The sequence below is a fragment of the Lycorma delicatula genome, chromosome 5 (genome assembly GCF_047948215.1).
Source record: "Lycorma delicatula isolate Av1 chromosome 5, ASM4794821v1, whole genome shotgun sequence".
Taxonomy (NCBI): Eukaryota; Metazoa; Arthropoda; class Insecta; order Hemiptera; family Fulgoridae; genus Lycorma; species Lycorma delicatula.
The window spans coordinates 168,913,318-168,940,305 of record NC_134459.1 but is presented as its reverse complement, the minus strand read 5'-3'; the positions used below and the strand labels follow the sequence as shown (position 1 = coordinate 168,940,305).

Below are 26,988 nucleotides of genomic sequence, written 5' to 3'. Positions count from 1 at the left end.
CTATCTAGCTGTACCTTTCTACAACCTTCCCATCCATCAGATGTTCTTCCTCCTTTCCCAAGACCCCATTACTACTTTTCCCTTCTCTAGAAAACCCCCTCAAACCTCCCCTTTAAACCATTATCCATCCGACCTCCATCCGCCTTCTTTACAACCTTCGCAAATCGCTATGTTTTTTATTCTTTGTGAAATGTTCTTCAACTATTTCATGGTTTTTTTCTCCTGCTTTCTTTTAAGATCTTTCTTAGTACTTATTATATATTAATAATTCTTCTACTAAGAGGTTATATGTATTAAAGAACAAAAAATCCTATTGTCTTATTTTGAGAAGCTTTAAAGTACAAAAATATATAACAATGAACCTATCATTAATCATAATATTTTTATTCAATAAATTTATATTGAGCGAACAATATTTAATTTCTAGTAACAAATATTATATTACATTAAAGTTATTGATGAAAATAATCTATAATAACCCTTTTGTGAAGAATAATTTAACGTTCTCAATTAATGAATATATATCAACGATAGATAAATTTAATTATTTATTTTCTTTCAATAATAAATTTTCGTGGATGTTGGGTCTGACCGTCATCATTTTTCACCGCATCGTGTAGGCAGGTGAAAATTATGTTGGCTTTAACAATTTCTTTTTAAAGCATAGACATCCTTATAAGTTCATTTAAATTAAAATTATACGTTAATTATTTTATATAATATAATAAAAATGATTTTATGATAAAAATAAATTTCTTATAAAAAACAATTAATTTAGTTGAATTTAATTGAATGTTGATTTGTATCAGGATTTTTTCAAATAAAAAATTAATTTAAAGTTGCAATTTGGGAAAAAATTCTCTTTAACTAATTTGTTTGCATATAAAAATTAAATATTTTGAATCTAGTATTATTTTTTTCTTTTGGCTAATATGAAAAGAATTAAAGTTTAAGAATTAAGACAATGGAATGTTGCGATATTTTTTAAATAATATTAAGTAAAATATTTTAGGTTATATAGATTCTTTCTGCAATACCAGCGAGATTAAATTTTTTATTGTTGCACTTCTTAAAGAAATAAAAGGAAAATGGTTTAACAGTGAAAAATTATTATTAATTACTATAACATTTAGTTAGGAACGCTGTCATCAGTCGATCACATCTTCCACAAGTAGCTACTGTTAATTAATAATTATGATATTTTATATCCTGACGGATTTATACTACAAGTTAAATCATTATTGTTGTAAATATCAAAGTCACTAAAATGATTGAAAAGGAACAGTTTCATGGGAAATTAAAAATTTTCAAACCATTTAATAAACATAAATTATACTGTCATACAACGATTGTAAATCGACGACATTATCAAAAAATTGAACGTTCGTTTCAACTTAAAGTAACCTATGTATAATTAAGGGTATTTGTATCTTCCGATTGGAATAAAAATCTATTTGTTTCTTTATTAGAAAATCACGAAGTATAACGATGTCTAATTTTTCCAAAATGTATGTGTAGGTGAAAAGCATTGCTCCTACTAATATTGATTGATCTAAGAATACCTAGCCATGCTGTTAGAAATTATAAATAGGGATCTATGACGAGATGACTCAAGATAGCACGACAAGACCTCCGATGAAGCTTGACTAATTTTTATATTAAATAATTTGTGAGCAGTTTAAAAAAAATATATTTACTTTCCAGATATTCTTTTTTTAATAGACTTTTTATTTAATTTATGGTGTTATTGTAATCATTTTAATATGTTATTAACAATTATTTAATTAATCATTAGGTTAAAATTGTGTTTCATACTTATACAATACACTACAGTTTTTTTATCTGTTCTATTGATCTAAAAAAAAAGTTTTCTCTATAATAGAAGTTAGTTCTTTTAGATGTTTGAGAATTACATGGCTGGTATGGAAGTTGGAAGTTGAACTTGGAGAAAATTCAAATAATTCATCAACATACTGACCACTGTGCCAAATAACAACATAAAAAACTACCAAACACAGTAACAGTACCTAAAAAAACTAATACCAAAAGTCGACCTGTGCGGGATCACGAATCATTAATCGCTATAAAATGAGAAAATTACATCAAAGAAAAAATAAATAAATAAAAACTAAAAATTTAGAAACCATAAATACTAATAACCGCAAAACTGGAACAACATAACTCAATGCCAACTGGAATGATAATAAATTTAAAACGTCACGCAGCTACGTACGTAAACACTGCTGCCAACTGCTACAATCAACCATGTCCCTAATCAAATCATCATCTTCAAAAACGATCTGTTGATTAATCATTACGTAGTTTTGTTTAAATTTATAAATATAATATTTTTCAAGTATACCCAATTTTCTACTGTTACAAATTTCTAAAATTTCTAATATATATTAATTTAACATTAATAATTTATATTTGTTATTATTATTCCAGTTGACACTGAGTTATGTAGTTCAAGTTAAGTGGTTATTAGGGTTTATAGTAATTTTTGAATTTTTTACCGACTGATGATGCTGGATCCTGTGGAAGTCGACTTTTGGTATTAGTTTTTTAAGTTCTGTTACAGGTTATTATTTTTTATTTTTTTATTTGAGATATAAATATATATATATATATATATATATATATATATATATATATATATATTATTATTACAGCAATCAAAACTTAAACAATTTTTTCATAAACGAAATAACTTCTTCTTTGGTTACGATATCCACACCGGGAGGTTGGCAACCATCATCTGATACTATATTCTATTCTGAGCTAACCTCACGAAAAATTTATTATCATGAATATTAAACTGCAGTCGAAGATCCCTAAGACAAGAGAACCTCTTTCAATCAATTCTTCATCGTTTTTCTACTTTCCCTTCAATTACTGCATTTTTTAGGGATCTAAAAATTTTACGAAAATCTTGACTTCTTTTTGGTTTTACGTTAATCGATAACTCCTGTATTTTATTCATTTTTGTGCTTATTATTCTATATATCTGAAAGATTCAGAGGATACTCCTATAGAACCACATTTAAAAGTCACCTAATCTTGTCGTATCTCTAGCTTTAACACTCATTCTTCACTCCATATAATAATATTGTTTTGATATAACACTTAACAGCTTTCCAACAAATCTTTAAAAAACGTTTTCGGTTATATAATAAAGATTTCATTTTAAAGAAGCGGCTCTGCCTAACTCAATACAATCTTTTATCTCGTTTTCATACTCACCATTGCTTGTTAAACCTAGGTAAATCTTTTATCTTTCTTTGTCCTCATGAATTAATTCACCACAGAAGCATGCACGCGAGACTATGAAAATGGAAAACTATTAGTGTATGAAAACTGTCAAACATGAACAGGATTCGAACCCGGGACTCCGGATGAAAGACCGAGACTTTTAATGCACAATATTCTAAATATTTTGCCCGTAAAAACCCATTACTTCTTACTTTACTAACACCATTGCTTTAGTTTTTGTCGATTATATTTTAGGCTTATAATTTCTATAAGCTCAATTGAATTTATTCAACTACAACTGGGTTCCTCATTATTGTCCACAGGAGCAAGAAAGGATTCGTTCTTAATTACTTTTTGGTATAAACGTTAATAAACTAATCATTAACTTTTATACACATCTCAATTTCACCAAGAGCCTCTTAAAGTATGGCTTCAGAATATAAGTTATAAAGCGTCGGAGACAATATACATCCTTACCTGACAACCTAATGAAACCACTAAAAACTACCGAACGTATGACTCATGAATAAATTAGCTGATCTCAAGTAAGGGGACGAAATAAAAAAAATTAATATAAATTAGTAATTTGTAAGTAGATTGTACGAATATTTTCAGATTAATGTTAAAAATGGAATAAAATATATTTAATACAATTTTTAAAATCATATAAACTTACGATAACTTTATTTAATATCTAAAAGATAAAATTTTTGTTAAATTTTTAAAATAAACATTTTTTTAAATAGTTCCATAATAGAATTTATATTAACTTTCAAGGTTTCTCAGTTAAACTATTTTAAAATCAGACAAGTTTCTATTGAGGGATAAACCACTAATAAAGTTTAAGATCTCAAGAATACTTAACCTCAAATACGATTAAATATAGCTGAGAAAATAAGAATTACATTATTAGTTAGAACAATGAATCTTTTATAGTATTCTAAATATCGTATTTAATCACATAATGAAATAAATGTAATAACATTTATTTAATTTCATACGTTAACTATTGTTTAATTTGACTTGCTAGATCTTATCACCGAAACTTTTCTAAATTCAGTAGAAGAATTAAATTAAACAAAATTCTTTTAACAATTTCTTTAAACAATTTTTTAAACAAAAATCGACTTTTCGTTTTCGACATCCTACCTATTTCGCAGTTAAAAACGCACTCAGAATACAACGTATTTCTAAGTTCAATTAACAAATACACCCTACCACAAGCATCAACTTTAAAACTCACCCACCACTGAGACTCACTGCATAAGCGCGTATGAAAAATACGCCACTACAGAGTCAAGATAACCTCGAAGTTGTGTGTTGTTGACTTAAAATTAAGCATAACTCAAGAACGATTCTACTAATCATCATCAAATTTTCACACGGTCAAATTGAAAATTCAAATGAAAATCACTTAGTAGTTTTGGAAATTTTGGAGCCACAAGATTTTATTTATAGACTAATATATATAAGGAAACTCCATTTTAAGTATATCCTACCGTGTAGCTGAAAATAATAATGTACTTCTCTTCAAAAAGTCGTTAAAAAAAATACTGAAGAAATCAAATTTTCACTTAAATTTGAATAAGTTTTGTAATCAACCCTGTAAATTTAAATATAAAAATTAAAAAAACGTTTCATTATGGGTTATCTCTTTCAACATTGAAAAATAATTAACAAAAAAAAAAGTTTTAATCTATTGCCACAGGAGATAATTAGTCAAATTTTACTTTGCTTTAATTACATTTTTTTCTAAATTAAATTCGAAAATAAAGCCATACGTATATAAAAACTATAAGGGTAATTTTATTTGATTATTTTAGGAGTAATTGTATTTGGCTGGTATTTAATTACTCTTGTAATTGTTTTTCACGCTAATTCGTAAATCACGGAACCGATTTTTATTTAAAAAATATATATATACAAAACGATTTTTATCACTAGTTCTAATGACAATTTCTTCATGATCATTAAAAGATAAAAAAAAACAAGAAATGTTGAGCTAAAAACGTTTTTATTGTCTACAAGTTTAAAAACGAAAATCTTATGAGTTCAGTAAAATGAACCAATAATATAAAAGTGATGCAGATTCTAAATATATATATATATATATATATATTATATCATACATTTCTATATCTATTAAACGTTCTTAATTGTATAATTTATTTAAAAAACCATGAAAATATTTTAAAAAAATTATTATTATAAAATTTCACGACGAATTAATAGATCAAAAACGACAATTAATATATGCAAATGGGTCATTTAAAACAGTTAAGTTAAATCATTTCCTTTTATTTGCAAGACCGTTTTAAAGAACGTTGTGCTGTGTCAGCGAACAAAAGAAAACAATATAGATTACACTGATTTGGAATACATTTTTGGAAAAGATCTATGAAGAAATCTAGGGTATAAAAGATAATGAATTTACAAGTTAGACGGTTTATGAAATAGAAGGATATAAATATGTAATGGATTAAAGGAATTTCATCATTTAACAACAATTTTCGTAAAGGACGAATGATACAAATTGTTAAGGCTACTATGAAATGGATAGCAGAACAACGAAGAAGAAGAAACCAACTGTAGAGTCGGTTAAAATATTGCAAATAGTGATTATAATCAAAGGTTATCAACGGAAAAGATAAGTGATGAAACTTGCTACAAATTTTATTAAATATTATTTTTTGTTTTGATCAATAAATAAATTTATGTATTTGTTCCAGGAAATCTCAGAACTTACGAAGTTGAAACATATAAATAAATTATACAAAATTTTCCAGAGAAAAAGGATAAAAGGTAAAATTGGTAACAGATTTCCGATTTTAAAATATTTATTAATCATGAATAAATAATAAAATTCCAGACCTATTGCCCTATGAGACAATCAATGGGTAATATAAATTAAATAAATAAAGCTTTTGTAAGTGGTATAAAAATATTATTTTGTATTAATAAAATGTTAGAGCCATTTTATTTAAATTTTGTATTGAATCGTTCCAAACTTTTTAATTTTTCCCAGTGGATTTATTATGCAATATTACTATGTTTAACTATTATTAATTAAATAAAAATTCAAAATTCCTAATTTTAGGAAAATAAATTAATTTGTTTTTTATCCTTCGTGGGAATGTATTCCTTAAACGAATTTTTTAACGCTTAAGTAGAAATCTTTTGAAAAATTAAATAATTTTCTATTAAAACATTTTGAATCAAACAAGTCAGATATATATTACAATTAATGAATAAAAAAGTGATATTTCGAACAGAAAAAAAATTATAAATATAATGCAGTATTATATTAATTACAACGATTAAGAAAAAACTAATACTTTTTACGATAAAAATTTCATTAAAGAATACACAAATATGCCCTAGTTAAAAGTAAGGGTTGAGTTAATTTACTGTAAAATAACGTGCAAAGAAAACACAAAGTAACAATGTTTATCATACAACACGCACAAATGTCACATTAAGAACTAAAATATTTGGTTTATTGGTTTCTATTTTGTTTAATTATCGGAAAAAACCCTCACACGAATTTTTCTTGTTACAAAATGTAGCAGGTATAACCTAAAAAAATACATAACAACCTCTTATTTATTTATTTTAATTTACTTATTTATACAATTAAAATAATTTTAAACAAGACATTTTTCCACAATTCACGCAAAATTCATAATTTTTAAAACTTAATTTGTTCATTTTATTTTCGTTACTTTAAAAAAATATTTAAGAAGTCAACAATATTATAATAGTTTACAATAATCATCAATTATTCTGATAAAATAAATCCCATTTGAATTTATCAAATCTTTCTTAATTTTTTTTTACTTACTAAATTCACGACCTTTCTACTGGTAAACGTAATCTAGGTATTAAAAGAAAACAATACATAGTTTAACTACCGTGAACTTATAGACGTATTCCGCATGTTCAGTTCTAATAAATGAAATTGATTAATAAAATTAATGATGAAAATTGATAATGTTAACAAAGCTGACAAAAACTGCTTAACTGTGCCTAAAGAGACTCCGCTTTCCATAGACTTAGGAAGAAAATTAAGTGGAACATTAAAGAATGAAAGTATGCAAGTAAACAATTAAATTTAAAAAAAAGTATTATACTCTTTCCAATTGAAGAACATAAGAAAGAAGCCCTAATAAGAAAGGGAGTCCGACAAGGATGTTCCCTATCTCCGTTACTTTTTAATCTTTACATGGAACTAGCAGTTAATGATGTTAAAGAACAATTTAGATTCGGAGTAACAGTACAAGGTGAAAAGATAAAGATGCTACGATTTGCTGATGATATAGTAATTCTAGCCGAGAGTAAAAAGGATTTAGAAGAAACAACGAACGGCATAGATGAAGTCCTACGCAAGAACTATCGCATGAAAATAAACAAGAAGAAAACAAAAGTAATGAAATGTAGTAGAAATAACAAAGATGAACCGCTGAATGTGAAAATAGGAGGAGAAAAGATTATGGAGGTAGAAGAATTTTGTTATTTGGGAAGTAGAATTACTAAAGATGGACGAAGCAGGAGCGATATAAAATGCCGAATAGCACAAGCTAAACGAGCCTTCAGTAAGAAATATAATTTGTTTACATCAAAAATTAATTTAAATCTCAGGAAAAGATTTTTGAAAGTGTATGTTTGGAGTGTCGCTTTATATGGAAGTGAAACTTGGACGATCGGAGTATCTGAGAAGAAAAGATTAGAAGCTTTTGAAATGCGGTGCTATAGGAGAATGTTAAAAATCAGATGGGTGGATAAAGTGACAAATGAAGAGGTATTGCGGCAAATAGATGAAGAAAGAAGCATTTGGAAAAATATAGTTAAAAGAAGAGACAGACTTATAGGCCACATACTAAGGTATCCTGGAATAGTCGCTTTAATTTTGGAAGGACAGGTAGAAGGGAAAAATTGTGTAGGCAGGCCACGTTTGGAGTATGTAAAACAAATTGTTGGGGATGTAGGATATAGAGGGTATACTGAAATGAAACGACTAGCACTAGATAGGGAATCTTGGAGAGCTGCATCAAACCAGTCAAATGACTGAAGACAAAAAAAAAAAAAAAAAAAACTCTTTCCGTAACATCTTGAGATACGGTACCTACGGTAAACATATCTTTTCACCCATTGATCAATTTTAACCAAAATTTGATAATAACCTACATTTAAAATTTCATAAAAATCGGATAAACCAATCTGAAAATATCATGAAAAACGATAACTAACAAAAAAAGAAGAAAAAATTAAGTCTATTATCCTGATAAATTTTGAATGATAAAATTATATTTTATATGCGATGGAATAAAGATAAATTTAGAAATTACTTTTTTTTTTAATCCAGTATAAGATTTTTTTCTACGGCTTACTACAACTTCTGAATTACGCGGTTAGAAGAACCTGTATCATAAAGGTCTTCAACAATCAAATTATCGGATTCTGTGGAAGAAATGTATTTAGCAGTAAAGAAAAGGCCAGACATACGACTATTGCCCCATAAATGTATTTTTAATGCATTTTTTGAAAAATTAAAGAAATATTCCGTCAACAATGTATTTTATCATTGATTTAATTTAATAATCCCAATATTTTCCTATCCGTAGAAAAATTACGCTATTCAATTCTCTATAATGGCCATTAATGAACGCTTGCGAAGTTTACGACACTCGCCAAGGCTCTTGTCGTAAATTCGTACTCGTGGATAATGTAAATATTTTATTTATTGTATTTGAAAGCAAAGCTGTATAAAATAAATTTCAGTAATATTTTTTTAAAATATAATAAATGAATATATATATATATATATATATATATATATATATATATATATATATAGTTACCACATATATGCCTAATTTAATATCGGCGGAGGACAACGGTAGCAGCTCAGATGTCAGCGGAAGCACAGTATACGTACGTGCTGTTATAAGCGTCACTCTTGCAATGTAATTTTCCCACCATAGCAGCGCTGCGGCCCCACCACTCTCAGGCTCCAATAAAAGAGCGTGCACAAGGGTGAATTTTTAATTTATCGTCGACCACCACCTGGAGAATACCAAGTAGAAGTTGGGAGAAGACAGGAGAAGTTGTCTGGCTGTCTTAACGTGGTACCTCCCGGGGGATGCCAACATCTCCGCCGGAGCAGCAGGCCTGGCCCGCCCGCCGAGGGAGCCGCTGGATGCGGACGCTACCTTCCCGCTCCATCTTGCCGGGCTTCAATCGCCCTGGCCGGCGGACAGCAGCAGGAGCCGGCTCAGCGTGGGATCGCTCGGGGAGAACCGCCTCGGCCGCGCCGGCGAAAGACAACCGATGTCGACCCGACGCTGCGGGGCTCTGTGGGCCACCACTGCCACGCTGTAGTAGAGACCCAACTGCTGCTGACGGGAAGCCCTGTCTGATTTCAATGGACAAGCCGCAACTCCGCGACTTTGCCGGAGACCAGCTTCCGGACCCAACAGCTTTTCTCAGAGCTAACGTAAAAAGCGGCCCTTTTCAGGGCTACCACGAGATTATTAGTTACAATGAGCTGTCAAAGCCAATCAACGACAACAGCCCTTCACAGGCCTACTGCAAGGTAGCCCTGTGAAGGGCTACCGTCGAATGCCACGTACCGTCGAAGCCATTCGAAGTGTTGAGAAGTGTGATTAATTGAAACCCAACCACCTTAGAACACCGGTATTCACGATCTAGTATTCAAATACATATTTAAGTAAAGGCAGTTGTCTTCACTAGGATTTGAACCTTAGAACTCTCAACTTCGAAATCAGTTGATTTGCGATGACCGGTTAACCACTAGCCAGCCCGGCTGGCCATATCGTAACCTGGAGAAATTAGTTTCTATTATTATAAACGGTATCAGTTATTTATAATTAAATAAGATGATTAGCATACATAAATTTTAGAAGGTAAATTTACACAACAAATATAACATAATTTACGATAGTAATATAATATAATTTACCCTATAAATTTTATAGTTATGTTAAAATCCGCTTCAACAACCACCTGATCGACTAATACTAAATCGTCAGTCAAAATCAATCTAATCGATAGCTACAATTATCGATTCAGCTCCCTTCCTTAATTTGTTCCCCTTGTATCTCCGATAACTTATTTATAAGTGTTCTACTTATAAAATATAGAAATTAAATATAGAATATTGTACTGTCACCCGACTTACGTTGCTATGTAACACTGTTGTATAGTGTCGGGAAATGAGCTTAATTAAGGTTATAAAATTTGAGTGCATAGTTGAGCCATTGTAAGTAAATAAAAATCATGAAATAATAATAAAAAAATATACATGAAGATAATTTAGAGCACAGGATGTAGTAAATATTTTGTAAGTAAAAAATTAAAAGAAAGAAATATTTTTATTCTAACTAAAGACTTAAAAACTATAGAATGGCGATAATACTCTGAAATGGAATCAAATATTGTGACAATTTTTTTTTATTACAGTGAATGAACTTAAAATTCAATATCAAAGACTTAAATGTATTTTAATATTCACTATATGCATTTTATTAATTCCAAACATATTAAATATGTTGGAAACGTATTAAAAAAAATTAAATACAATTCTGAAAATTAATGAAGTAAATAAAATGGACTAAAGAAGAATATGTATGTAGTTATAAGAAAAGTAAAAGAGAACAGAAATATTATATTATATTTTCTATCAAAAAAAAATTTCAGCTTGATTAGACATATTTTAAAGAAAAATTTCTACCTATAGAAAATTGTCATTATGAAAGAAATTTTGTGACAGAAGGTAGGCGTATGCATTCAACTTGAATTTAAGATAGGTGAGAATAAATTATAGAATAGAGTTCTTTGAAACGAAAATATCTGAGCTGTTATCTATAGAATAGACAAATAATGATAAAGGTAATAAAAATGATGTGAATAAAAATATATTAAAATCCAATAAAAAATGAAAGAAATATGCGCAATATCTAATAATATTTCAATGAAAAATAATAATAAGATGATTCGTTAAATTATTATACCTATTAAATTACATACACCCACTTTTTTCTACACTTCATTTTAACATATTTCATTTGAAAGTGAGGTAAGATCTTCCAGTTCTTTAATAAAGTGGACAGTTACACAAATGCTGAAATATTAGTTTTTATTAACATCAAATATTTATACAATAATTAATTCAACATTCTTACATGAAATATTAAGATAGAGTAAAATTCCCTTTATTACTCGTATTATTAGATCAGTATTATTCGTATCTTCTTGAGTTTCTGATTAACAAAAGTTTCAGATTACTGGTGTGTCGTATAAACAGAAGTTAATAATAGTTAAACTATTCCGTTTAGTTAACTCCTAGTTACAAATGTTAATTTCGACTTAACGGTGTAAAATATTCAGTTTTTATTGCTGGATTATTTGGTGAATAATCAAAAATGAAAAAGAAGCAATCAAACAAGAAAAAGAAAGATAACATGAAGAAATATATCTCAAAACGACAAGAAGATGCATATGAAAGGGAAGAAAATGTTAAGAAGAAGGGAAGAATAAAAAAATTAAGAGAATATGATAAATATAAAGAGGAAGAAAATGTTAAAACCAAAGGAAGAATAAAAAGATTAAGAGAGGATGATGAATATAAAGAGAAAATTTGAAATCTAGAGAACGTGTACGCAAATTAAGATCAGAAGAATTATATGAAACCAAAGAGCGATTAAATGATTGACACCAAAAAACAAATAAACGAAATGATGATCAACTCCGACTTAGGGAGATTATTATCCGACAATATTAGTGGAGGAATAAAATAAAAGAAAAGACTTTTTTGCAATTTATTAAAGATAGGACATGTATGCCTCAGTGTATATGTTCTTGTTATTTTTCGGTCACTCTGTAGTTAACTTTAATGTAAAAAATTAAATTAGAAAATCCAAATATAATTTGAATCTAAATTTTAATTTTCAATTAATATTAAATAATCAAATATCTCACAAAATCCGTTACATATACACATATGTATACGCCTATTAAATTACATTTACTATTTTTTTAAATTTTTATAAAATTTTAATTCACTAATAATTTTATTTTTTTACTATCATTGAATTATCAATTATTGTAATTTTTTTACAATCACGGGTTAATAATTATTAAATCAATATATTTATATTGTTTAAAAAAAAATAAAAGTTAAAAAATAATAAATAAAAAAAGTTAAAAAAAAAGAACAAAAGGAGATGAAGTCAGATTCGAGCCGATGTGCTTTATCTTTAAGTTCAAAATATTTCATCGATTAAAATTTTACTTTTATTTTTGATTATAGTCAAAGGGGAAGTGGACAACTAGATGTGACAACAATGCTAAATTTAAAATTTCAACATCCTACTGCTACGTACGTACAGACGTCACACCGAAACTAGTCAAAATGGATATTTCCGTTGAAATATGAAAACCGAAATGTTTCGCGATCACAGTACCTCCTTACTTTGTACAAGAAATTAAAAAAAAGTAGGGAAAAAAATAGAAAAAAAGGAGATGAAATCTGTGGACCGAAATTTTTTGCGATCACTATACTTTCTTTACTTCGTACAAGGAAGTAAAAAACAATGTCTTTTATGGATTATTTTTAAGTAATTAACTCTTTCTTTTTGTGTTTAGTCTCCACTGCAAGGTATTACTTCACACGATGAATGAGTACGATATGAATGTATAATAATTAACTATACATTACTTTATTTATTACAACAGGTGGGGAAGTAAAAATTAAATAAAATATGCGTTTCTTTATTAGATTCATTAACTTTTAATGGTAACAGACGTAAAAAAATATAGAGTTCATACCTGCGTGTGAGCTAAAAGACAGTTTCCCGGGTACTAAAGTTGAACAACAGTACTACTCTAAAATTTACGCCTTATATAATTTTAATTAGTTTTTATATTGGTTTTTAACTATTGCATCTAATCAAGAAACAGTTTTTATTTTATACGATATTATTATTATTATTATTACTCCTTTTCATAATTATAAAATAAGCCATAAAAATTGGGGTAAAAATTACACGAAAGTTTAATTTTAAGATTTTTAAATTGGACCGTGATTTATATTTTAAAAACTTTTGTATAAAATTTATTTTATACAATAACTAGCCGTTCAGAGCTTGTCTTTCCTATCTATCCAGTCTGTAACTCCACTGTGTTCGTTATCCTCATGGTTGTGAAAATAAGACTGATAAATAGTAATTAAATTATTCAGATTTTACAAATATCTGAAAAAGAAAGTAAATTGGAGAAGACAGCATAGTAACTAACGTAACTGAAGTACACAGATCTTCAACGATAAAAACTTCACCCGAAAGGGACTAGAACCTAGACGATCTATTGCTTAAAACCTTCCCAGATATAATAACACAAATGAATTTTGAAAATTTTAAATACATTTAAATAATTTAAATTTAGTTTGTAAATAAATCTAAAAACTACACTTCCCTTTACTTGGTTATTTAAAATATATATTTTTTTAAATCTTCGCGACATTTTATATTTTCGCTAGGATTACCATAATTTACCTTTGTGTTATTTTCTGTCCTTCCTAACATTGTCACTCTATCATTCGTAGTCGACGCATTTTGGAGTACTTCCATACTCAATACTACTTTTAGCACAGAGTGTCTTCCTGCGTTGGGATCGTCGAATAAATAGCGATGTTAAGCTGATTTCACATCGCATTCCTTTTGTAATGATCTCTTCTGTTTTGTTCTTTGTGCCGGTACGGTTCTATAATTCTTGAAATTAATCCTTGTGAATTATTTAATATAATAGTTTCCACTTACCAACAATCTTTAATAGTAATGTTCGAGCACTTTCGGATTATTAATCCATCTTCAGGAACAATGATGTGCCATTAATGATCGTCAAAATTTAAATTTTATAAAATTTAATTTAGTATAATAAATGATATGTAAATTAAAAATTAAAATGTACAACACATCATTGTTCCTGAGGATGAATTAATAATCCGAAAGCGCTCTAACATTACTATTAAAGACTGTTGATAAGTGGAAACTATTATATAAATCATTTATGTATTAATACCAACGGGCCATGATTAATATAATCCTTATGATTCTTTATTTTAACAAGTTTAGATTTTTGAACATTACATCGCATTGTGGATCCTTTCAATTTTAGCTTGATATATATATTTTTTGTAATAAATACGTAACCAGCATTACTTTGTTTTAGTTATTATTTTTATGCCAGAGTTTTACTTTTTTTTTCTTTTCCTGTTTAGCCTCCAGTAACTACCGTTTAGATAATTCTTCAGAGGATGAATGAGGATTATATGTATGAGTGTAAATGAAGTGTAGTCTTGTAAATTCTCAGTTTGACCACTCCTGAGATGTGTGGTTAATTGAAACCCAACCACCAAAGAACACCGGTATCCACGATCTAGTATTCAAATACATGTAAAAATAACTGGTTTTACTAGGACTTGAACGCTGTAACTCTCGACTTCCAAATCAGCTGATTTGGGAAGACGCGTTAACCACTAGACCAACCCGGTGGGTTTGCCAGAGTTTTACTGTTAGTCGAAAACGTCACGGGGAAAATGTTAGGTTTTCCTAATTTTTCAAGTTAAAAATCCAATTTAATATACATTCATTTGGAGATAAGTTATGGTGCGATTTTTCTGTTTGTTTCTAATTTAATTTAATTGGGATTGAAAGTGAAAAAATCCGATTGTTCAACTGACATTTTCTCATTTTGATAAGAGCTTTAAAATGAGATGCAGCAGAATGGAAAGTTGCTATTGAAATATTTTGAATTTTTACCCCTACCCCATCTTACAGAAAGGGGAAAAAATTTATTATTAGTTAAAAGATATAGTAATTGACCCATAAACTCTCCTCAAAGTTTTAAGCCTTTCTGAAACAGCTACAAAATTTGAAATAAATGCTGACTTTTGATTTGCTTTGCTTAAGAATAATAAATAAGATAAAATTTTATGTGAAATATTATATTATTCTATACTCATTAAACAAAAAGCACTCGCACAAACATAAAACTGAACGCATACAGAGGCACTTTCTCAAGTGCAACCGATAACATGTAAATAAATTATGTTGAAAATTTTAACTTACCTCCTCTAACTTCGCAAGTAAGAATAAGATCGGATCCTTCCGAAAGCGGACCTACTACATCATGTAATTCTCGACCCGAACTGTCGTAAATCATTAATTGATGAGGTGGAACTGAAACAAAAAAATTAAAAATAAATAAATAAAATTGCAATTTTTAAAATATAATTTTTTTGTTAGCAAATAGCAGGCATCAACCCCCGCTATGTCATTAGCCCGGTGGAAATTGTTAGCATATGAAAATATGCCATGCCTAACCGGGATTCAAACCTGTGACCTCACCACGAAATGGCCGAGACGAGCTATGTGACCGAGTAATACCGTAGATGTTAGATGCTAATGCCCTCTCTTTCATAACAAAAAAGCGAAATTTTAAATAATGAATAAAAGTATTATTTTTCTGGAAAAATACACAATAATAATTATTTTATAGACTATCCTATATTTTATCTAACAATTCTCCAAATAATTACAAGTAATAGGTGTAAATTATACCTAATATAATGTAAAAAAAGTACAGGCTTTTACCTGTACAGGCTTTTACAGGCAATTACAGGCTTAATTTAATTTACTAAGACAGTTTCAACAAGATTTTATCTTTAAAAAAAAAAAACCATTCAATGTTTAAAAATGTTTTTTAATACGCTACATTTTAATTTTACGATTCTTTTTTTAATAATTCTTCATACATTTAAAACTTATGCGATGGTGTATTGTATGAAATTTTGTAATGATTGTAAAGTACAATAACTGACCGTTTTTGAATACAATATACCGGTTAATAGGTAGAGTGGCTAATACTTCTCTAAAAAGCAGGTGATTAAAATTTAAAAACCAAATTCAATTTTAAAATTTTAAATGTTAGTTTTCTTTATCTACATCTATCACTTCGGCTTTTAACTGAAGTAAAATATTCATTAAAATATTTTACAGACGATATCTATTAATGTTTTACACTAAGTCACAGTTGGTTCTTTAATACTGATTTATAACTTCAGATTAAAAGAGGAGGCAGTTGTTGTTTTATAATTTTTTATTATTGTTTCCCAGGACTATTTGATTCTTGGTGATAAAAATTATTGTGCATGAATTAAAAGTAAAAATGTATGATTTTGTTTCATAAGCAGTTTTTTGTTATTTTTTATACTTCGTTAGAAACAATAAAATTAAATAAAATAATATTAAACTTAAAAAAAAATGGCAATAAAAATTTGAAGATAAAATTTAGAGTTAATTAAAATTCAACTTTTTGAAGATATATACCAATAAAAATAAATATACATAATAATGAATAAATCTTTAATCTGGTCGGTGCATAATTATATATAATATAAATGAATTGGGTAGATGTAGTAATCTACGAATAAAAATGAAATTGCCCCATTGCCTTGATGGATCAACTAGAATAGTGATAAAACATTTATCAGGCAGCATCACAAAATACATAGTTCACAATTAAATAAAAAATCTGATATGGACACCACATGACTTCCTTCTGCGCCTATTAAATTACATGTACACATTTAAAGAAAAATTGAAAGTACGGAAGATTTTATTTCAATAAGAACTTCAGAATTTTTTTTCTATTGTTATTATTTACCATAATTGTTTTTTTTTTTTTTACAATCAGAGATTGATAATTATTAATAAATTAGAATATTTCAATTAAAAAAAAGTGAAAAAAGAAAAAAAAACGAAGATGAAGTCACATTCGAACCGATGTGCTTTCCCTTGTAAGATCTTAATATTTCTTTAATTAAAATTTTATTTGGCTATAACTCTGGACTCAATGAAAATGAGTACCACTTATGATAGCTATATCGTTGAAAATCTCTTAATGTGGGCTTATTACTACAGGCTTATTACTACGTCCAAAATCCAAATGTTTTGGATTTTGGGCTTTTTTGGCACGTTTGGTCCAGTCGATTGCAATCAAAAGTGGAGATGCAAAACTAGATGTTACAATAGTCCTAAATCCAAAATTTCAACATTCTACGGCTTATCATTTTTGAGTTATGCGGGATATGTACATATACACGTCATGCCAAAACTAGTCAAAATGGATTCAGGGATGGTCAAAATGGATATTTCCGTTGAAATCTGATAACCGTAATTTTTCGCGATTACAATACTTTCTTTACTTCGTACAAGGAAGTAAAAATATCATACATATTTTATGTGACATGTACTTAATTATGTAAAATGTAAATACATGAAATAACATTGAGATAAATAATACAAAATACAAAAAAAAACTACAAAATTAATGATAATTTAGAAGGTAATAATGCAAAATATTTACACACATGTTGAACAGAGATGCGAAAAATTAAAAAAAAAGTCAATTTTTTTTTTAAAATTAATCGACACAGTAATATATATATATATATATATATATATATATATGTGTATATATATATATTTTAATTCGTTTAATTGTGTTTTAAATAAATTCGTAGGTATGGGAGATGCAACCTCTTTTCGTCGCTTGTTAACATTGATCATTTCACCAGCCGTGGAGGCCCTGAGCACTATCGTTGACAGTCGCAGACTCTAAACGAGATGTATTGTTTGTTACTGCCGGTGTAGTCCTCGAGAACTCTCCAGTCCTGGACGAGCATGACTAGCTCTTCGGAGGCGTGAGAAATATCGGAAATGATCTCTAAATAACCTGGACAGCGAACGTCATTGTGTTTCCTATATTGAGGACCATGAATCCAGTACGTGCCGCCATGTTCAGAATGTATTTCTTTCTGAAGTCGGTATGCGCCATACCCCACTCCACCGCCGTAGAGTTGAAGTATCCTAGCTACCACCACCTCATTTGAATACTAGATCGTGGATACCGGTGTTCTTTGGGTGGTTGGGTTTCAATTAACCACACATCTCAGGAATTGTCGAACTGAGAATGTACAAGACTACACTTCATTTACACTCATACATATCATCCTCATTCATCCTCTGAAGAATTATCTAAACGGTAGTTACCGGAGGCTAAACAGGAAAAAGAAAGAAGCTACCACCACCTCACCAGCGGCAGCAAGGACAACATCCTCCAGTCCGTCAACCTTCCGACGGATGTCCGCTATCAGCTCATTTGGGGTAAGGTAACAACTAAAAATTGTTACTCACCGCAACCTAACCCCTCCCATGCGCCGTGTCTCTGAACTTGAGCTCTGTGCGATACGGGATCCAAATCGCGGCAGTTTCGGAACTACTGGGAATCGTCAATGCCGATACTGTTCTCTGATCAGCACCAAGTCCGCCTCCCTTACTCTGGCTAGCTGCAGCAGCAGGTCATCGGCTAACAGACTCTCTTGTAAAACATTTAAAGTCCTACCAATGTCTTCTCTTCACCTGCTCCAGGGCTTTTCGAAAGACCTAACACTCCCTTTTTTCGGTATGTGGGCCATTTTCCGGGCACTCACGCCTTTTTTTAGGTAGAGCATGTACCGAGGGGGGTGGAACACTCCTTAGCCTTGTGCTCCCCTGCCCCGTACTGATGGTAGAGCCGACTTCTGTCAAGGCCCTTACATCCTCCAGCCAGATGTCCATACTCATGGCATCTGAAACACCGAGAGACCTGTGACCTAGGCCTAATCTGACTGTACACCCAGTCACTCCTTATCATGGATTGGCTAAGTAATCTTGCAGCAGCCTTCTCACCAATCTCTACTGTTGTTACACTCTGCTAAGAAACCACCAACTTTACTCCTTAATTTGGGTCCTAAAAAAATTAGTAGGGCTTCTTTTTATTAAAAGAGCTGAAATACGGGCGAAATCTCTCTCTAGTCCTAACTCGAAAACAAAACGTTTCCTATGTTTATATACATTTTTTTCATTATTTCCACCAGTAGAACATGTCCATAAAGTTCTTCCGTTTCTTCGTGGGACAATGTATATATAATGTTAAACGCTACATTCTTGCAATCAATTTAATTTAAAAAGAATGTATTACGAAACCTTCAATTACTCCACTATACCAATTTACTTCTTTCTACCACTTTAATAAGTATGAACTATAAAGTGCGCATTTTATTGTTAAGATTTTTAAAATTAAATTCATGTTGAAAATTCCAAGTAAGTAGAATAAAAATGAAATGAAAAAAAAGAATGAGAAAGAAATGCTAGAAGATTAAAAGAAAGAGAATTTTTTAATTAATAATAAAACGATTTACATAAAAATCAAATGTATCTTCAATAAAGATATACCTTCAAGGTCAGCCAATAAAATGAAGGTAGTGATTATTATTAATTTATGAAACTGCAATTAGAGAAGTGATGCGTGGTTCAATCTTTTAGTGGGCCATTCCATTTGTTCCATAGTTGACACAACAAAAAAAGTATTAGGCTATGTACTGACTGATTAATCTTTTTAAGTGGCTTGATACAAAAAATGTTCAAACCTTTTAATGCAGACTTTTATCGAGAAGAAAATGAGATAAGAGGACTGATATCTAACCTCGCATTAGGAATTGAAATAATGATCTAATATGTATATATATTTAAAATAATGATTTTATATACATATATATATTTATATATAAAAAACAGTATGACTAGTAATACAGAGTTAACTCAGAAACAAAGTTATGTTCTAAAACTGATTGAAATTAAACTTGATTTCTTTATACTGAATATTTCTTCCAAACAATTTTTTAATTTGATAAATTTTATGAAATTTAAAAAAAAATTAGTTTGAGAAGTTACAAACAAATAAGCTCTATTGTTTAGTTATTCCAACTTAATGATTATATTGAAAGAATTCAGAATTAGTAAGCACTAAATAATAAATAAGATATTCATGCGTAAAAATAAATAATTATACGATTAAGAACAGAAGTACCACACTTAAAAAAAAAAACGAATAAATAAATTCAAGGAATAATCTGGAAACCCAATTATTTTTTTATATTATAAATCGGGTATTATTATTTACAGCGTTGTGATTTCTTCATTTATTATAAAATTCTTTTTTTTTTTTATTAATTGATGCCAGCCTAATTGGAAAATAAAAAATTAACAAATTCCACTTTGTCTTTAACGCAACAGAACAACAATTGAGAATAACGAATGGACTTGTTAACGAGAACAGTAAAGAAGCCTCATGCAATCAGGCTCTCTGCATTGAAAATTGGCCGTTAAATATTTGACAATATTTCGTTAATTAGAGTCTGCAGCTGATTAGACTGGTACTCAGTCATCTGTATTATAATTGTATCATACCTAATTAATTTTCTTCATAATATCAATCGATAAATTATTATTAAACGAAATTATTTTGCTTCAGAAATCCCTTCCATTCATAATTTTACTGAATTAATTAGAATAATATTTATATAAAACAATAAATACAAATCAAGTAGATTTAGTTATACAAAAATTTACTTCCAATGTAGGATTTTACTATCAAATAAGGCGGCTGTCTGTGTAATTTTAAATGGAAACCTAATATATTAATTAATACCTGGTTGTCAATACATTAAAAGGTATTGAAAAAATTAAAGTATTAAAAATTAATTGTGGTTTTGAAAAGTGTGATTTTAGTTTTATTTTGTAGGAAGGAAGAATTGCAACATAATTGCCGTGTCAATTATAATAGATTTTTAAAATGGCCGGCCACATTAGTAAAAAATGTGACTGTCTGCATTTTACTGCCGTAATTAATTTTACAATTTTCAATTCATAGCTTCGTAACGGCTGCCCCTTTAGAAAAAAATACTGAAGAATAATAATGTCTTAAAATAATATTTTCTCCCCAAAAATCATATTAAAACCATAGAGTTTCTCTTTGAAATAATGAAATTGGCTACCATATTTGAATTTACAAATGTCGTCCCGTAGTTTCTTAAGGGCTGTATTCAGAGAAAATTACCCAAGGATAAAAATGTCTTAAAATAATATTTTCTACTCAAAAATGCAATAAAAACTTGAGATTTCCATTTGATGGCTACCATATTGAAAAAATTGTGAACATTTAAAAAATGGTAATACTGTATTTTTAACTAAGCGAATAACCTAGAGAAAGTTCCCCATTTATAGTTTCTCATAAAAGTTATGGTCCTTGAGATACTAATGGTGGCTATATTTAGTTGATCACTCTGTATAATGTTGAATGAGCACTCGATTAACAAATAACCAGTTTGCATTTACAGAACAGCTTCTGCTAAGCCCACCACCAATTTTTATTATATCTTTTTAACACCATTAATTAATCGAAATTTTATTCAAGGCGCCACGAACTTACTAAGTTTTAGTAGATATTATTCTAATTCTTTTTTAAATTATATTAAATGTTATTCTTTAAAGATTTTGAATTAAAAACCATTACATTCTTTTATATTGAAAATAAGGTATTGCATATGTTCCGGGAGCTATCGGCCAAATTTAAGGGAGTGATTAAGGAAATAAAAATTAAACAAAAGAATTCATGTAGAAAAATGCCCACTCCGTCATCTCGCTTCATTTTTCCATCAATCCACTGTTTGTATTTTTTCAATAAAAGTTTATCTTAAAAACAGATTTAGATATTGTAATAAATTTGAAGCATATGCGCCCAACATTTTCTATAAAATAAATAACGTTGAAAATTCTAAAATGGCATATATTAAATATTTTTATCATTAGTAACTGTATAAAGATTAATTTTATCGAACTGTGTCAATGTAAATGAAATGATACCGTTTGTTCAAATCGATCGATAAACAGCATATATATAGCTGAAATTTATAAAGTGGATCGCAAAAAATATGCAGTTTGATCTTTCTTCGCTTGTTCTTACTTTCTTCCCCAATTGAATTAAAACAATTAATAATAATAATATCTATTATAGTAATAGTAGAACAAGGAAAAACTTCACAAACACACAAGCACACTGAGTGTTAATAACGTTTGGGAACCCTAAGTAATACTTTATCAACGTAAAATATAGAGAAACTACTTTAAAAACATTTCTACCTCAAAACTGTGTGAGTATATATATAGAAATATTTTTTTACATAAAAAATTAATTTAAACGTCAGCTAAAAATTTTTGTAAGTATATATTTGGAGCGTAGCTTTATATGGAAGTGAAACTTGGACGATCGGATTACCTGAGAAGAAAAGATTAGAAGCTTTTCAAACGCGGTGCTACAGGAGAATGTTAGAAATCAGATGGGTGGATAAAGTGACAAGTGAAGAGGTGTTGCGGCGAATTGATTAAGAAAGAAGCATTTGGAAAAATATAGTTAAAAGAAGAGACAGACCTATAGGCCACATATTAAGGCATTCTGGAATAGTCGCTTTAATATTGGAGGGACAGGTAGAAGGGAAAAATGTTGCAGGCAGGCAACGTTTAGAATATGTAAAACAAATTGTTAGGGACGTAGGATGTAGGGGGTATACTGAAATGAAACGATTATTACTAGATAGGGAATCTTGGGAGAGCTGTATCACACCAGTCAAATAACTGAAGGCAAAAAAAAAATATATATATATATACTAGCTCCCCATCGCAGCTTCGCATAAGCTATATGGTGAATTATTACTTGTGCTTCCCGTAGCGGTCAATTCTATTATTTTATGTTCTTTACACATATACCGCTACAGCGCTATTGCCTGTATTGATTGAGCCATAGCGCCGTATACCTTCGCATCCTTTAAATAATCGGAATTAAAAAAAAATCCTAGAATGGTTTTTAAATATTTATCTGAAGAGTATTTGCAAGCCCAAATCAACTGAAAATCTAGTTTACCATCAGAACAATACATGCCAGGTGCTTCATCTTTCCATTTTTTGCAAACCAATGATAGCATATTTTAATTATTGCACCCATTTTAAATCTTTACTATTAATATAATCCAAATGAGGATTATATTCAAAAGCAGATCTGAACTTTAAAGTGGCTTTCCTATACTGTATAGCATCGTAAAATAGATATTCACGCTCTTTCATAGTCTAATGTAAACGCGATGTAGACATTCGCCTCGCTTTTGTAGATTTTTTTACCGATATTAAGTCTCTTCCGTTTCGGCATGATTTTAGAAAAAGAACTCATCAAATAATGCCAATATAGATAAATAAATAAATTAGAATAAACAAATATTTATCGCTGAATTATTATATTATTTATTTATGGAGTATAAAACATATAAAATAAAAGCTTAATTAACTTATTAAATACTTGTAAATTATTTTAAATAATATTTATATTGTTTGTCCTAGTATTTACAGATGGAAATTTTTTTATAAATTATTTATAGTATAACTGAACGTTTAAAAACGTAAATATTATTAAATTATACAAAAAAAGTTTTCTTCTAATTATTATTACTTCCTCTTAGGCAATTTCTTATGACAACGAAAAAATATTTCAAAATGGTGTCCATATAATAAAGATTTTCGAAGGTATCAAAAATCTGCAACGTTGTTATTGAATAATGATGAAAGGAAACATATTGAGGCATTTTGAAGTTCAAAAAACACAAAAATAAAAGTAAAAAAGAGATAAAAAAGAAAATCGATATAGAATACTGGATGTTATACAGATAAAAAAGCTTTTAAATTCTGAAGAAAATTTCTTTCATTTCTTTAGAGTGAATTGATGTCAGCCAAGTCATTAGTAGAAAATCACGCACGCCATTGGTAAAAAAAAATAAAAAAAATAAAAATCGTGCAAAGAAGGACATATACAAACAAAGTGATAACTTATTTTTAATTTTATTTTATTTTATATCTATTTTAATATTTAATTTTATACGATTTCTTTTTATTAGAGTTAATTTAATTAATCTCTTATAATTTTTCATTTTAATATCAACATATAAAAAAATAGTAAAATTGAATTTTCAAAAACTAATTTAAAAGCTTTTAGCAATACAAAATATACTGATAATTTAATAGAGTCCGTAGAGACTGATGTAATGTATAAAATATTATGTAAAATTTAGAAGTCAGAAGTATTCTTAGAAATAAATAACAAAATCAATATTTATAGTATATTAAAGGAAGCAGGGGCAGACAGAAGTATCGCAGTTTTTTAATATTTCATGCTTCCAAATTAGTTTTATCGAACGTAGAAAAATAAATGCAACTTGTACTAGTCGAAGATTAATTTGTTTCCAGGGAAATCATGAAACGTAAAAAATAATTTAATCGTTAGCAGCTTCATAGACGCCATTTTAAAATCGTCAAAAAACCATTAAGAATAAAGAAATTAAGAAAATAGTTGCTGAAATAGAGAAATAAGGTTTATTTGTAATTTTTTATGGAATCAGATAGCAATTACAGTATAAAACGGGAGAGTAAGCTGCAGAACAGATAGGAATGAAGGATAAAAGTATGTAGTCTTAATCCATTGTTTTTTATTTTGTTCACAAAAGAAGCAATAAAGAAACTGAAAGACAAACTTAAAGGAAACTAAACATGTGTTTTAATACTATGAGTAATAGGGGAAAAAATTAATTTGAACGCAAACAAAAATAAAAAACAAAATTAATAAAATGCTACATAAAGAAATTTAATATGTTGTACTGATAAATGAACCTTTCTTTCATTTTCCTGTTTAGCCTTTTGGAATTACCGTTCAGGTATTACTTCAGAGGTTGAATGAGTATGATATGTATGAGCGTAAATGAAGTGCACTCTTGTACAGTCTCAGTTCAACCATCCTGAGATGTGTGGTTAATTGAAACCCAACCACTAAAGAACACCGGGATCCACGATCTAGTATTTAAATCCGTATAAAAGTAACTTCATTTACTAAGACTTGAACGCTGGAACTCTCGATTTCCAAATCAGCTGATTTGGGAAGACGTGTTCACCACTAGACCAACCAACCCGGTGGGTGGGTTTGATAAATGAACCTGGAGTATTAAATTGGTTAATGAAACAAATACAGAAATTTCAATTTTAAGTACTGAAATTTACAATGAATGGATGAAGTACAGAAAATAAAAAGTAAAACTACGAAGACCAAATAATTTTAACTGATCATTTGTCCCTTTCCATGGAAATCTTTACTAAAAGGCGGAAGATTTATCTGAACGGAAAAGAGACCAAAATCGTCCTTTCATTCGGAGATCCCGGGTTCGAATCCCAGTGGGGCATGGAATTTTCACACGCTATTTGTTATTCATTTCATCCTCTGAAGCAATTCCTAACCGTGGTCCCGGAAGTTAAAAAAAAAAAAAAAAAATTATTTTAACTCAAACTACGAATTAGAAAAGAATTTCTTAATACCTTTCCTCACCCGGTTACGGATTAATTAGTATACTTGTTCTATCTTCTTCCGGAATTTTTTGTTGGCTTTGTTCTCATTTCTTCTACTCGCCGGCCGCCAATAACGAAAATATGCAATGGAAAAAATCTTTCTCGAAATTTTCCGAAAGTGTTGTACTTTCTTTACTTTTTTGTCTTTCTTTACTTTTTTATGATCTTACAATCTAGTGAGTTTCTATTCTTCTCAATCGAAGATTAAAAAATAAATTGATCTGATTCTAAATATACGTGTACATAATAATTTATGTGAATGAAACATCATAAATATACCTAATGATTTAATAACATGAAATATTTAGCAGTAATTTACTCACTTTGCAAGAACAACTGATTTTAAGATTACTCGGTTACTTAAAAAAATACCTATCCCTCCATTTTTATTTTATTTCATTTTTTTTTATTTTAAAAATGTTTAAAATTAATAAAAAAAAGGTAAGTCTATTTTACATTAATTTAGAGTGTAAAAATTATACTAATATGGTGGGTTACAATTTTTAATGAACACAATCTAAATAAATTTTTGCAGCAGATTTGAGAGGACATGAATTAGATTTAAAGAAAAATTTGACTTTCTTTCGGTTAGTAAGATCTGGTATTCGAAGCAACCCGGATTATTCAGTTTGTATTTAAATTCAAACAAACATCTATATTTTTCTAATAATGCGTGTATCGATATTTTCTTAAAGGTTTCGTTGAATAATAGTTTTGACATTAACAAATTCAATGCTGAACACTTTTAGGCGCGAGGTCTATGCATACATGCAACCTGCTGTCCACGCACATACGCGTAGTAGTACAGCAGCTTTTCTATCTAAACTGGTGGAAGACAGCATGTTACCGTTGTTCGGTATCGTATGTTTGAGCATCACATACATACATTTATGTTTTATTACAGACAAGTTCGTTTATAGTTACATAGAACTGGCTTTTTTGTAGTGGAATTTCAAATTTGCGTGAACTTTCATCACTTTTGAAAGACGAGAGATTTATATGCAATAGATTTATTTTATAGATTATTTGTATTTCAGTTAGTGTTGATTAGAAAATTATATTTTACTTTTATTTTATATATTGATATTATCATTTTCATTTTAAGTTAATACTTTTTATCCTTTGTAATAAAATGGACGTTAAATAAATATTTTTAATTTTATCATTATTTTTTTATAAAAACGATAAATTATAAATGTATTAATTTAATTATGTGTTTAAATCATAAATGGCACAGTTTGCTTAATTATCTGTCAGATCTATTCTAAATCAAAGGAATTTACATAAAATCTAATTTTCAGATCGTAGAAAGATCGTCAGATAGTGACAGTTGAAATCACTT

General features: G+C 28.9%; 1 protein-coding gene and 1 pseudogene across 1 annotated transcript in view; both read right to left on the bottom strand.

The window, feature by feature from the left end:
• LOC142325792 (neural cell adhesion molecule 1-like) overlaps nucleotides 1-26,988 on the bottom strand; it is a 962,523-nt gene that overhangs the window by 529,269 nt on the left and 406,266 nt on the right. Inside the window, exon 4 of the mRNA XM_075367823.1 lies at nucleotides 15,399-15,509. Coding sequence (XP_075223938.1) covers nucleotides 15,399-15,509 — 111 coding nt within the window. The remainder of the gene's footprint in view (nucleotides 1-15,398; nucleotides 15,510-26,988) is intronic.
• Nucleotides 25,331-25,441, bottom strand: LOC142325871 (U5 spliceosomal RNA; annotated as a pseudogene).